This window comes from Cucumis sativus, chromosome 4 (genome assembly GCF_000004075.3).
Source record: "Cucumis sativus cultivar 9930 chromosome 4, Cucumber_9930_V3, whole genome shotgun sequence".
NCBI lineage: Eukaryota > Viridiplantae > Streptophyta > Magnoliopsida > Cucurbitales > Cucurbitaceae > Cucumis > Cucumis sativus.
This window is the reverse complement of record NC_026658.2, coordinates 6,354,968-6,369,507: the sequence shown is the minus strand read 5'-3', so window position 1 is coordinate 6,369,507 and position 14,540 is coordinate 6,354,968. Positions and strand designations below refer to the sequence as shown.

Sequence of the window (14,540 nt, the reverse complement as noted above, 5' to 3'; positions counted from 1 at the left end):
TACATCTAATCCTTAAATATCAGTGCTCTTCCAATGAACAACCTCTTTATGGTCCTACTAATAAACAAAAACTCGTCTCGTGCCATAAAGAGGGTAAGACCCTTTGTTCAAGACCTGGAGACACCATTTAAGGGACACTAATCTACTTACCCTAAAGTAAGGAAGGATTGAATTTCATCTTGTATAATTATGTTCCCAGCTTCCCACTCGGTCTTGTCCCCAAAATGATAAGCTTATTGAGTCGGCGATCTAACCACGCTCACCCGTACAAATTAAAGTACAATCCCTTGCAAGCAGGAGTTCATAATACACTCAGGATTAAGACTAAGTTACCTAGGTCATCTTAGTGATAGAAATCTAACTAGTTAATGGAGTTACATCTAGTAGTTACTATTTCGCGGTCCGATCTTATGCAAACTCATTGCATAGGATACCCTCACTCGCATGTCAACTACACGAATGTGTTGGATCATTGCGTTTGTATCAAATACAAAGTGAGTCGTATCCATAGTGTTACCAAGATAAAATACTCAGTTTTATCCCTATACTATAGACCCTTTAAGTTGATCTTGAACGTTGATTCCTGTATGTTCCTACATACTGTTCAAGACTCATTAAACAACTTAGGATGTTAGTTTATTGGATCTGGGTTATTAAGACAAAACTAATAATTTAATCAATAACAATTATTACAATAATCACACTTTATTAATAACGGTCAATGGATTATATTTTCAATCTACGAGTTTTAGGACATAAATCCCAACAACAACATTATTATAACTTAAGATCCATAAATTATTTCAAAAATTAATAAAATAGGCGTATAAAACAAATGAACTAATATAAAATATAAGAATGGTTTGAAATATGAAAACTAAATGCATACAAATAAAATAACATACTTAAAAATAGAGAAAATAAATTACAAAAATGATAAAGTTGAAGAAGATGGGAAGAAGAAAGTTGAAGAATTTAAAAACTAAAACAAGAAAGAATGATTTTAAATATTAAAACAAATGCATATAAATAAAATAACTAAAAAAAAAGAAAAATAAATAAATAAAACAAAGAACATGTTGAAGAAGGAAAATGTTGAAAAAATTAAAAGATTTTATAAAAATTATTAAAAATTAGATAGGATTCTTTATATATATTATATAAAGACGATAAAATTGAGAAAACTATACCTAGACTAAATTCATCGGTGGTTACACATCGATACTCAAATATAATTTAGAAAATATAGTTGTTAAAATTAGATTCTATTTTCTTAGTTCTTAAATTCATTTTTCTCCAAACAAGTCATGAGAAATAAAATATTCTACATAACCGAAAGTCTTCGACCTTTCACGTTGGGCTAACTTATTAAAAAGTAGAAATTTTGACTTAATTAACACATGTAAAACTATAAACAATTTTAACAAGTTGGTAGGTACATATACTAAATCCATATTTCAAAGCATAAATATTAGATCATTGAAACTACCAACTATGATTTAAATTGTTACTCCCATAAAAAGTTTAGATATCGATCAATATACAAAGTTCAATTCTTCAATCACATTTCTCCAGAAATCTTGTTTGAATAGTTTGGCACATCCAATGGAATCGTCTCTACCTTTCATCTCTTTCTCTTTTTGAAGAACATCTGGAGAAATCATGACGTCTAAAGACAAGACATCCAAAGCTCTAAGTGACATCAACAAAAGACCAAATACTCACAGTCGTTCAAGAAAAACTCAATTATTTGAGGATATGCCACCCTTTGAGGTAGCAAAGAATATTTGGGAACCAATGTCCAAGCTACTAAAATGTGGAATTGTAATCAAAGAATATGTTGTGATCGATGAAAATAGTTCGTCCTTTAAATGCTTAAGTGAGAAGATGCCTCACCCAAATACAATGCCAGTTATGGTGACTGATGTGGATACAAGTGAAGATGAATGACAGAGCTTGAAAAGAAGGTTAACATGCTCATGAAGATGATTGAAGAAAGGGATTATGAGATTGCATCCCTTAATAATCACATTGAGAGTCGTGACTCTGCTGAATCAAGTCATACACATACTGCCAAGAATATTGACAAAGGGAAGACATTTATGCAAAAAAGTCAACCCCAAAATTTGACCTCAATTTCATCGCTGTCTGTTCAGTAGTTGTAGGAGATGATATCGAACTCCATCAAAACTCAATATGGTGGACTTGCTCAAACTTTCTCTTTGTATTCCAAGCCATATACGAAGATAATTGAAAATTTGAGAATGTCAAATAGATACCAGCCACTCAAGTTCCAACAATTTGATGGAAATGGCAACCTAAAACAACATGTTGCTTATTTCATCGAAACATGCAAAACTGCTGGTAAGCAAGGAGATTTTTTAGTAAAACAATTCATCCGAACTCTCAGAGGAAATGCCTTCGACTGGTACACTGACCTTAAGCCTAAATCCATTGATAGTTGGGAGCAACTTAAGAGGGACTTTCTTAACCATTTCTACATAACTCAGCGTATTGTCAGCATAATAGAGCTAACTGCCACCAAGCAGCGAAAGAGTTGAGCTGATCATTGATTATATTAACCACTAGAGAGCATTAAGCCTTGACTGCAAAGATAGATAAACTAAACGGCCAACAATGAAAATGTGCACTCAAGGGATGCATTGGGGGCTTATGTACATCTTGTAGGAAATAAAACTTCGTACATTTGAAGAATTACCAACTAGAGGTCATGATATGACACTAAGTATTGCTAAATAAAAGGAAAAATGACCTACTGGTCTCAGAAATTAGAAAAGAAAAGAAAGAAGTGAAGAACACCCAAAAGGTATTGAAGGGCGATACCAAAGAAGCTATGGTCGTCAGCACGACCCCTTAAAGTTTGTCTGTAAGGATAAGGAGATTGAAAAACGACAAGATTGAGGCAAAAAAAGACACCTAACATTAAAAGAGATATAAGAAAAAGTTTATCCTTTTCCAGACTCTGACTTACCTGACATGTTAGAACAGCTACTGGAAAAACAGCTCATTCAACTTCTTGAATGTAAACAACCTACGAAAGTAAGAAGAGTAAATGATCCCAATTATTGCAAATATCATTAGGTCGTTAGCCATCCCATAAAAAAATGTTTTGTATTGAAAGAGTTGATTTTGAAATTAGCTCTAGACAAAAAGATTGAGCTAGATCTTGATGACGTGACACAAACAAATCATGCCCATTAAATAGATAGATCATACAATAGACCTAATTTAATAAAACAACCAAATGTGATAAATTATTAATTCATATACATAACCCACACTTTAATTAGACATATTATTTAAATATGTCTAACAATCTCTCACTTGGGCTATGTCTGTATTCCTAATACAATTAAATCACATAAACCTTAAGTGCGCATAAATAGGTTATTTTAATTATAGAATTCCTCTTTAGTTCAATATGGACCATCCCCTGCATCAAAATGGAACCAAGGCAGCTTTTGACACCATCCTTGTAACTAAACCTTCCTTGATCACCTATTCTAATACATTCAATGACATAGATCAAGTATGGATGGATAATATGGAAACTACATGCAAAGTGATCTAAATCAGGTTTGTTTCCAATCGATCCAAATTCTTTAGTGAGATTATTCTTGAAAAGAACTTTATGCTAAATTGCATTTGCAAAACTGCATGCATGATAAACAAGTTCTGATAATAAAACAAAAATCATCAACTTTATTTTATATAGAAAACAAACAAATTAAGGTCAAAGAACATCCTTAATAAAAAAAACTCTCACTAAACCATGGAATCATAAAATTAACTAACACCAATATGAGCAACATGCTGATGGAAAACTTTAATGGTGTAGCTTTAGTCAATTGATCTGTTATCATCGAGTTTGTTCTTATATATTCTATCAAAATTTGACCACTCTAAACTCTTTATTTCACAACTAGAAGCTTTACATCTACATGCTTTGACTTTGTATTACTTCTGCTGTTATTGGAATACATTACTACCGAGTTATTGTCACAAAATAATTTTATTGGTCTTTGCCAACTACTATTTGCAGCCTAGTGACAAAATTTTGCAACCATATTTCATTACTAGATGCCTCATAATATGCTATAAACTTCACATTTATGGTAGAAGAAGCCATAAGTGTTTGTTTAACACTTTTTCAAAATATAACTCCTTCAACCAACATAAAGTTACAGTCTGAAGTGGATCACAAAGTGTATTGGCATCCAACATAATCAGAATCAGAATACCAAATGATCTCCAAAATGTGTGATATTTGATAAAGGAGCATATAATATTTTGTTCTTAGTAAATACCTTATAACCCGTTTAACTGCTCTCTAATGATCCATCCCCTGGTTGCCCCAATTTGAGAATACATTAGGCTTCCAACAGCCGATGCATAAGGAACCTTCTGCATCTTCTTAATGTTGAATGAGGTCTTGGGGCATTGACCTAAATGAAATTTATCACCTTTAGCAACATGGGTATCTCCTCATGCACAATCTTTCATGCCAAATCTACTAACAAAATTTCAATGTAGTTCTTTTTGTTGGGTTTTATGTCCTAAAACTTGTAGATAGTAAATATACTTCATTGGCCGTTATTTATTAATAAAATGTTGTTATTATTATTATCAATTAAAAAACCAGTACCAATAAGCTTGGAGTTTTGAAAAAGACTAACTTTATTATTTCCAAAAGAACAAGAAAACCAAAATTTGTCCAAACTGGAAATAGAAACTAAGTTCCATCTAAATATCGATACAATAAATGTCTCATCCAAATCCAAAAAAATAACTATTTTTTAAAAGTAATCTAAAATTGCCAATAGCTTTGATTGCAACTACTTTGCCATCGTTCATATAGATGAATCTTTCAGCATCATTTAGCGGTCGGCTCCACCGACAACCTTACATGGATATACTTATGTGAGTGTTAGCACCAAAATATACCCACCATAACTTTAAAACAAAAGCTAAATTTACTCCATTTATCCTTCTAAGTATTATAACTTATCTTAAACTAAGTGAATTGTGCAGGAAGAGAGATAAATGGCAGATGTAGGAGTAAATTTTCATTTATCTTGATATCAAGCGACTTTAATTTATTACTAGCAAGAAGACATTTCCATAATGTACTCCCTTATGTTTCCATTGTCCTCATACCTCATGGAAGTTAAAGTAGTCAAAAGACGACTTGCTTCATCTTTTCATTTTAGCAAAATATTTTTCAATTTCAGCAAGAAACTTTTTTTTTTTTTTTTTTTTTTTTACATTTTAACTTTCAGTGATAGAACCCTAAAAAAACCCTAGAATGAAGTGTCTAATAATCATCAGACTCATGCGATTTCACCGTTCCCACTTCTCAATATTAGTCGTATTCGACTGTTCCTTAGTAGAAGTAGGTTTGTCGATCCTTAATGCAAGATTCAGATCCATACACCCGAGAAGTATCTCTAGGCTTTCCTTCCAAATCTTGAAATTCAATCCATTCAACTTAGGGATTGAATTTAGATTTCCAGATATTTGAGCAAGATCAACTAAACAAAGCACAACAAGCAAATAAATGATATACTCACAATTAATGTGTATCATAAAATAAAAAAACTTCACATATACAGTGGGCCCCTTTTACAAGATATCTAGCACATCATTGATGTCCAATCTTTGGGTAGAGACATCAAGGGTAAATAGTACTCTCAACTTAGTAAGCAAAGTATGACAATAAACTCTATAAAAACAAATTAGCCTTTCTTTAGACCGACTATTATTTAATGAACAATTCTTATAACTGTCACCAACTCATTACCACACGCATACTCATAATTTGGCCAAATAATTATCTTCCCTTGGACTGATAATTATTCACATAAATTAATGAATATGCACATCCTATTTTCTAGAATTAAACTAATCTAGATAACATATGCTACTTTGGCAAAATGTTATTTTTGACAAATTCAATCTAAAATATAAGACACAACAATAATAATTTTATTATTGTAAAAAATTAATGAAGGAAGAACACCAAATAATCTTTACCAAAATTCAATCAATAATTGGGTACATTAAAATACAATTAATCTAACATAAACGTGTAAATATTCCAAAATTTATCATTCAAGTTTAATCCACAAGATGATTAATTAATTTTGAATCTATTAATCTTGATCAAATTAAACATGAATTCACAACATGATTATAATCAAATCTTGAATCTAGATCAATTAAACTTAAAACCATAGTATGAACAATCAAATCTTGAATCAAGAAACATTAAACTTAAAACCATGATATGATTAATTAAATATTCAATCAAGAACCATTAAACTTTGAAATCATAATATGACTAATCAAATCTTGAGTCAAGAATCATTAAACTTTGAAACCATAATATGATTAATTAAATCTTGATTCAAGAATAACCACTAAACTTTGAAATCATAATATAATTAATCAAATCATGAATCAAGAACCATTAAACTTTGCAACCACAATATGATTAATCAAATCTTGAATCAAGAAACCAATACAAAACAAACATATTCTAACAATTCAACATGAAATTCATGCTTTGATACCACTTGTTGGCATAAATATTTTAAATCTATATAATAGATTTAACCCAAGATCATTCATGTTAAATTGTCAAGAATAAGTTATATACCAGATTCCACTAATGATGACTCTAAAATGGCTATGTCTGGATGGTTATAAAATGGTTATCGTCTTTCTCAACCAAAACCCTAAATGTCCTTGGTGGGATATTTCTCTTAATGAGATACAAGATAAACGGGGTGCTTATTTGTGAGTTTTTTTCTACCGATCAAGACTCATTCACTAAAGTTATTTGCGAGTTTTCTTCTACCGATCGAGACTTCATTCACTAAATTTGTCTTTAACATTCACACAGAATTGTCAACAATTAAGACCTTTGGAGTTTTAGTCGAGAACATAACTTGTATTGTACGCTCAACTTATTACGAAGAAACCTTGGTCATACTAAAAAGTGAAAACATCAACAAAACAGATTTTATTAAACGGTAACAATCTCAGGGTCTTTTGATAAACTGAGAAAATCCTGATTACAAGGTTCACTTAAATGCATCTGAAATGGATAGGACTAAACTGCAATGCATCCTGACAACTACATATTATTCCTGACCACTTAAAACATTCTCTACAACACTACCCAAACGCTCGTTCTTCAAAACCCGAATTTGAATTCTGGGATTTTTTATTTGAGAATAAACACATGTCATTTGCTTATGGTAACTCAACAGGCTTAATGCTCCATATATCTTTGGCATATTCGTGAATGGTTCTGTCACTGCTGAACTTGTATGATCCCGCCGTGTTCAGTATTGACATCCTCGTCCATTTCTGAACCAAACAAACAAGTTTTGCGGATCACAAACTAACTACACGTTTCATTTCAATCACATTTTGTTAATTTTAACTTCAGTAACTGAACGGAATTAATAAGACATGACTCTCAAAGCGCAAATCAAACTTGTAATTTAACCTCTTAGTTTTGTTTTAATAGCAACTCTAAATAATTATGATCATACCTTTTGATCCCGGTAGGCCTCGTCGACCTTCTCTTGACATTCAATATAACTGGGGAAGTCCTTTCCCACAAGGAAATAATCTGCACGACCAAAACCTTCATTTCCCTCCAACGATGCTATCAGTTCTTCGTAATCACAAGACCCAAAAACACCACTTCGAACATATTCTTTCACTTCTTCAAAGCGTGGGTCCGGAATAAACTACAGTGAGACACCAATCTTAGTATAGCAAAGCAAGATATGTGTGCATGTAAATATTGTAATTCACTCTCTTGACTTTTCTTATTATTTTATTTGACATATTTTGCAAAGAAAACGGAGTTGAAAAAACGGTACACTTGATTTTCCATTGTCACCACAGTTATTCCTCGAGTCAAAGGCATAAGGCATAAGCATACCTTTCCCTCGGCTCTTTCTTTCCTAAGCCCAGCAATCTCGTGGGCTTCAGCACCAAACAGGAAAAAGTTGTCAGCTCCCACTTCTTGCCTTATTTCAACATTCGCTCCATCCAAAGTCCCAATCAGGATGCACCCATTCATTGCAAACTTCATATTACTTGTTCCACTGGCTTCCATTCCAGCGGTACTAGAGAGAGAAAACGAAGGATGAACAGAATTAAAATTTCTCAAACACAATGATTCCGCATTCATTTTCAGAATTAGAATTAAAATTGTAAAAGTTGGTGCATGGAGTCGTCCCCCTTTTTTCCCTCTTAAATAGGATCTCCAATTTATTTCTTAGGCCAATGTTTTATAGAGAGTGACTACAAACTTTAAATATTGATGTAATGTTGTATGTTCTGTCCCCCTCATCCAGATATACAAAAACTGTTTAAGTACTCTCTACAAAATCACTCTAAATATATCTCTAGGCCAATTTCCATTGTAAATTATAGATGCAATTTGTTGTTCATGTTATATTTCAGCATCTCGCTACCACTTGTACATTACCAATTAACCAAGAATTAGCGATCAGTCGGGAAGAAAAGCATCTCTAATATTGAAACCAAATAATCTGGGTAAAATAACATGAAATATCATTGCCTTGTATATTAGTTTATATTCATAACCACCAGTTTGACAAAGCTAGGGGTCAAAATAAGTTAGAGCAGGGTTCCTCTTTTCCATCACTAACATCCAACAACTGATAGTCTAAATTTCCTATACAAACATACTGATACGCGTTCTACTCTATCTACATAGTAAAGAAAAATGAGCAACAATGAAATAGTATATTACCTGATATGCTGTGACAACTCGCTTGCAGGGATAAGTAGTTCGGCAACACTGACATTGTAATCAGGAACAAAAATTACCTGGGGAAAGCAGGCCTAACAGTTATAAGATGTCCTATGTTTTGTAATAATGAAACTAGTCAGAACTTTCATTGAAAAATGCACCCAATGGGCCAGAACAGCCTAAAGGACGAAGGTAAATGTTGCTACTTCTCCCAAAAAGAAAATGTAGTCACATAAAAGCCCTCCACTAGTTAAAAAAAGAAGAAAAAACTGGAGCTTTTAATCGGCAGTCCAATTAGATGCCATGAAATGTGCAAGAAATGTCATGAAAATAATAGACACTTCTCATTGATGTATTAAGGTCGAATCCAATATGAATTACTTTACCACAGGAGTTAAACTAAAACAAGGTTACTATTATAAACCTAGATGCGGTTTATAAAAATTAAGTCCATTTTTTCAACTGAAAAAACTACTTGTATTCCCAGATTATGGTCTATGCCATGTATTTTTATTAGGGAATAAAACCAACAAAAAGACATGATATACATGAAACCCACATCTAAGTGATTGTACAAAGCAATATGCTAAATTTATAACTATTTATGTGTACGATTGTACCTTCAATAAGTCACCAATTTCAGGATCATGATTTACTGTAGCCCCCACATCTGTAATAAACTTCACGATCCTCTTGGCTTGCACATAAGTGGCAAACGCTTTCCCACCAAAGATACAAACTCGTGGAACATATGTTTCTTTCCTTTCTTTTGCGCTCATTTCTTTCATCTTCTTGTAGCGGTAAACAATTCCTAATATATTCAATAGCTGTCTCTTGTATTCATGAATGCGCTTCACCTGAAATAGGTGGAGAAAAAATAGGATAAGCAACTGATCGTACAATACAAAAAGGTATGATTAGATGGAACACAGTTTGATACAATGTTGGACAATGAAAGAACATAGATAGCAGAGGATAAATCAACAGACACCGATAAATTTCTAAGCATAGCAACTTGCTAGAGGAGGCATCAAAGCAAATTACCTGGATATCAAACATCGCATCGGGACTGACAGTATACCCAGTTTTTTCTTTTAGAAACGACACAGCTTTCAACTTATTGTTCCTTTTTGCTATCCTCCACTGATTTTGAAGGTCCTCATCATCCGCAAACTGTGTGTGAAATAGAGAAAGAGAGAGAATCATGCCAGGTCAGACATACCGAGAAAACCAGTTTGTTATACAAAGAATATGCACACACCAGTAACCAAGTATAATAAGATCAATAACCTAAAAGGCACATTACCTTTTTCAATCCACCCAGCTTTTCAGTATTAAGGACCCAGTCCTCTGAGCCAATCCAGTTTGTTATAAGTTTGCTCAAATCAGGATTGCAGAAAAGAATCCATCTTCTAGGTGTCACTCCATTGGTTTTGTTTTGAAACTTTCCTGGCCATAACTGCCAAAATAGAATATTGGATACAAGAAATGAGTACAAATACTTTTTTGTCACCAATTTAAACCTCAAGCAGGTATTAGTATCCATTCAAGTGCATACCTTATAAAATGCATTAAACACTTCGTCCTTTACTATTTCACTGTGTATCTCTGCAACCCCGTTAACTGCATGACCACCTACAACAGATAGATTAGCCATTCGAACCATCTTTGGCGGTGGTGGTGGTGGAGTAGGTTCCACTTTTTTATCCTGAATGCCTTTGCTTTCCAGCTCATCATCTACCTCAACAAATTCATCTTTATCAACAGAATCAGCTTCTTTGGACCTTTTAAGTACTTCAGTCGATGCAATGGTTGAACTTTCTTCAGGTTCAATAAATAAATCGGAATAGGCAGCTGGCAAATCAACATTTTCTAAAATTCTCAACTCCTTCAGCTTTTCACGTAACAGCTTAAGATCTGCCGTACCATATTCTGAAATAATAGTTCGAATAAGCTGAAAACAACAAAGAAGGTAATAAGAATAAATTAGACCTAAAGTGTCAATACTATGGAATTCTCAATCGGAAGTTACATAGCAATACCTCTTCATCAATCAGTTCTATGATCTCAACATGTCGGGGAAGCAATCTCTGCATGAGTTCAAAATTCCATTTCTCCAATGCCTCAGGTAGAACAGTATGATTTGTGTAAGCCACAGTTCTAAACAACAAAAGGTGGAACAAAAGTAAGTTATAGTCTTAAGAATTAACTCAACATACACTATAATCGTTGCAATCAACTACCAAGAAGTAATACAGTTGGGCAGTGAGACTCTGTGTTTCTATCAACTTTTTGCATTTTTATTTATCAAGCTTTTCTATCTGAGAGAAACATATGAAATAAACAACTAAATACATCGAGATCAGACACTTAGAAGCTACAGGATTCCACAAAAGAATAATAAGGCAAAATTGTTTAATATGAAATAATAAGTAAACCACAAGGGTCGCCCCTTTATTATGGAATGATAGATAATCATCAGCTATTTTCTGAAATATATTGGCCTTATGTAAATCAACCATCACTAACATATTCACAAGCATGTACCTTTGAGTAACATTCCAGGCTTCCTCCCAGCTTAAACCCTTCAAATCCAATAAGATTCTCATGAGCTCTGGAATGCATAGAGTTGGGTGAGTGTCATTCATCTGCACAGCAACTTTCTCAGGAAATTCTTCCCATTTTATGTTTGCACCAGATCTTCTCACGAAGCGTTCAACTATATCCTGGAGAGATGCTGAACATAAAGTATACTGTTGCTTCAGTCGAAGAATCTTTCCTTCAATTGAATCATCACCAGGGTATAGCACATGGCAAATCTGAATTAAATAAGGCAAACCATTATTATGATTCCTGAAAATTTTGCTCTCATAAGCAAAAGGTTTTTTCAAATTTTTTATAAAGCAGTAGAAGGTTTGGAGCAGGCTGTAGGCTGTAGGTTCAGGATAAAAAGAGATGGCCAGAATATAAGTACAGGGAAAACCCCTTTTTCAAGGAAAGTGTCGTTTCCAAGAGAGATGAAGAAAAGAAGACCACTAAAGATCATGAATCTATTAGCTCAATATAAAGATCGTCTCTTGAATAATAGAGTTCTACAAAGTTCAAGTTAAGATTTAGTTTGAAAAAAAAAAAGAAAAATATAATTTGCCAATTTCACAAAAACAGAGAATGTCAACCCATAAGAGAATTTTTGTAACCAAGGTGCATTTGAACCTTTTCAGCACTTGCAAGAGCCTCTGATGCTCTACTGTGCTCTCCGGCATTGAAAGCAGCTAAATCAAAATCTTCGGTTGGAGCTTTAGTGGACCAAAGTCGCAGGTTGATTGTATTTTTTGTTTTATATCCTGGAATTGGAACGTCATGTGCTACAGCCTCTATATCCTCTCCACCAGTCCAGTTCTTTTTCCCATCTGATCCAATAACAACTTTTCCATAGAACTTTATATGATATTTAATATCATTTCTCACAATTTCCCAAGGGTTACCAATCTGAAATGAAGATTAGAGTAAGAAAGTAAGATATATTAAAGCCAGCACAGGAAATCTAATTGTACTAATAATCACAAAAGTGAAACTAAAATACCTCGAGCCAATTTTCAGCAACCTCCTCCTGACCATCTTTAGTGATTTTCTGTTTGAATAAGCCATACTTGTACCTTAGTCCATAACCCCATGCTGGGTAATTTAGAGTTGCCAAGGAATCCAAAAAGCAGGAGGCGAGCCGCCCAAGGCCCCCATTTCCAAGAGCAGCATCTGGTTCCTGTTATCAAGATCAAATAACTAACTTAGTCTTTATCATGGCCCTTCTTTAGCAAAAAAAATAAACCAAAAATAGAATTCCACGAGAAAGAAAAGTATGGGAAAAGAAATTCTCTAATAGAAGAAGGGTGAGGCGTGGACTAATGTAATGTAAAATCAGGAACTAAAAAACGCCTTCATTCTATCAAACATTTCGAACATCTTGAAAATATCCATATATTCCTTTCCACCGAAAGAGCACGTTAACTGAAAGAAAATCTTATCGAATAGCCTTACCTGGGAAGCAACATTTTCTAATTCATATCCAAGCTTGCTCAATGCCTCTGCATATGGACCAGTGAGCTCCAAATTGCCAATTGCATTCAACAGTGCCCTACCCTACAAGAAAGAAAGGGGGAGTAAACAACTCCGAGAACCACCAACTCCAGGAAGAAGCGAAATATAGTCCATAATGGTAAATCAGTAACCTGCAGAAATTCCATGGATAAATAATATGCCTGCTTGACATTCAACCTTTCGTAAAGTTCAAATGTCTCATTCCAATTAATGATAAGAGCATCTCGAACACTTTGTGCAGTAGCAAAGAAGGCCTTAGGAAGATCAAACCGATCGGGAGAAAATAAAGGAGTAAACTCTGCATGGTACTTAATACTTGAGGCAATAGATGAGGCGTCGGGCGCAAAAGCAGTTGCAGCCGTTGGAGATTCTGTACAAAAACAAAAGCCTATAATATTTCCTGTAGTATATGACAGATTTTAAAATAAAATGATTTCGAAACTTTTGCAGAATGCTCAATGCCGCAAGATCCCATTAAAAAAATCATTAGAAAAAGAAAAGTAAATAGAGAGAATCCGCTATGAAAAGAGCATCTCAATTCCGACAATTTCATTCCAATCGCATCAGAACTGTAAATAAGTACATTATATCCTGAGCCCTAGAGAAATGAGAAAAAAAATATATAATTCAACGTCCACCTTTGCACTGCGAATGACAATCGTAGCAATTTTCCATCATAAGTAATGAAAACACAGAACGAAAAAATTGAGGGGAAAAAACCTCGGCGATCAATAATTTAAGAAAGGAAGAAAAAACAAAGATCAGATCATGCAATGAGCGCAAAATCCACAGTAAGCATGAACAAAAAAGCGAAATGAAATGAAGCAATGAAAGAAGAGAAGAACAAAGTACCTTCATCAGCAACCGGATCCTTGAGCTTGGGCTCACTGGACACATTCCTTACGAGAAATGTCCGCTTCGGCGATCGCCAGGAAGAGGTGGAAAGGAGCAGAAACTTGGATTGGCGATACCTGCTACTGAGACCAATAAGAGAAGGAAAGGAATAGGAGTGCGAAAAGGAGTGTGGTGGATTCAAAGCAAGGGTGAATTGGGAGGTGGCGGCCATGAATTTCAGTCTCAGCGGATCGCAAGAGCAGATTGAATGTAGGAATATTTGAGAGTTGGCGTGGAGTGAGTTGGGTTTCAGTTTGTTTTGTTGTTTGTTGTTGAGAGCGTTGCTTTGCGGTGTCTGCCTAAAGATATAAAGGAGATCATGGGAGTGAGATATTAAAAGGGAAGCAGAGAGTTGAAACTGAAAGTGAGCGATTCCATATAAATGTAATGTATGAGATTTTTATCCCATGCTTCCAATTACATTCTCACCATTGTGCATCCATTTCTATGAGTGGTTCCCATTACCCTTCTTCTTTGATTTTTTTCCTTTTCTTCTCCATCTGATGTCACACAAAAATATCCATCTCATCTATCATTCATCATTTATCATTATCATTGCTCCAATCAAATTTAAACTCCAATTTCTATCCATTTTCATTCTTAAATTAATAATTATATCAATTTAAATAAAAATTTACCAAAAATAAAATTATTATTAAGGGTATAAAAAGTTTTGGGATAAATTTTTTAAAAGTTGATTTTTAGGACAAATATGTAGGAGAAAAAAGTC

At 33.8% G+C, this 14,540-nt stretch overlaps 1 protein-coding gene across 1 annotated transcript; it reads right to left on the bottom strand.

Annotated features, from left to right (window-relative positions):
- Positions 1–7,015: 7,015 nt before the first annotated feature.
- LOC101221832 (alpha-1,4 glucan phosphorylase L isozyme, chloroplastic/amyloplastic) lies at positions 7,016–14,174 on the bottom strand. Its single transcript, XM_004137147.3, has 15 exons — positions 13,769–14,174; positions 13,048–13,286; positions 12,857–12,958; positions 12,405–12,581; positions 12,035–12,310; positions 11,369–11,640; positions 10,864–10,981; positions 10,380–10,775; positions 10,128–10,280; positions 9,866–9,994; positions 9,442–9,678; positions 8,822–8,898; positions 7,982–8,168; positions 7,584–7,784; positions 7,016–7,395 (listed from the first exon to the last, which is right to left on the bottom strand). The coding sequence occupies exons 1-15, from the start codon at positions 13,980–13,982 to the stop codon at positions 7,279–7,281; spliced, it is 2,895 nt and encodes a 964-aa protein (XP_004137195.1). The 5' UTR covers positions 13,983–14,174; the 3' UTR covers positions 7,016–7,278.
- Positions 14,175–14,540: the final 366 nt, after the last annotated feature.

What these genes read in the sequence shown, in the direction of transcription:
- LOC101221832 (XM_004137147.3), bottom strand. Translation starts at nt 13,982, where the DNA reads ATGGCCGCCACCTCCCAATTCACCCTTGCTTTGAATCCACCACACTCC. An exon ending in GGATCCGGTTGCTGATGAAG is followed by an intron (nt 13,287 to 13,768) that starts GTACTTTGTTCT and finishes GTTTTTGTACAG; the next exon opens with AATCTCCAACGGCTGCAACT. An exon ending in AGCTGGGTGGATTGAAAAAG is followed by an intron (nt 9,995 to 10,127) that starts GTAATGTGCCTT and finishes TTTCACACACAG; the next exon opens with TTTGCGGATGATGAGGACCT.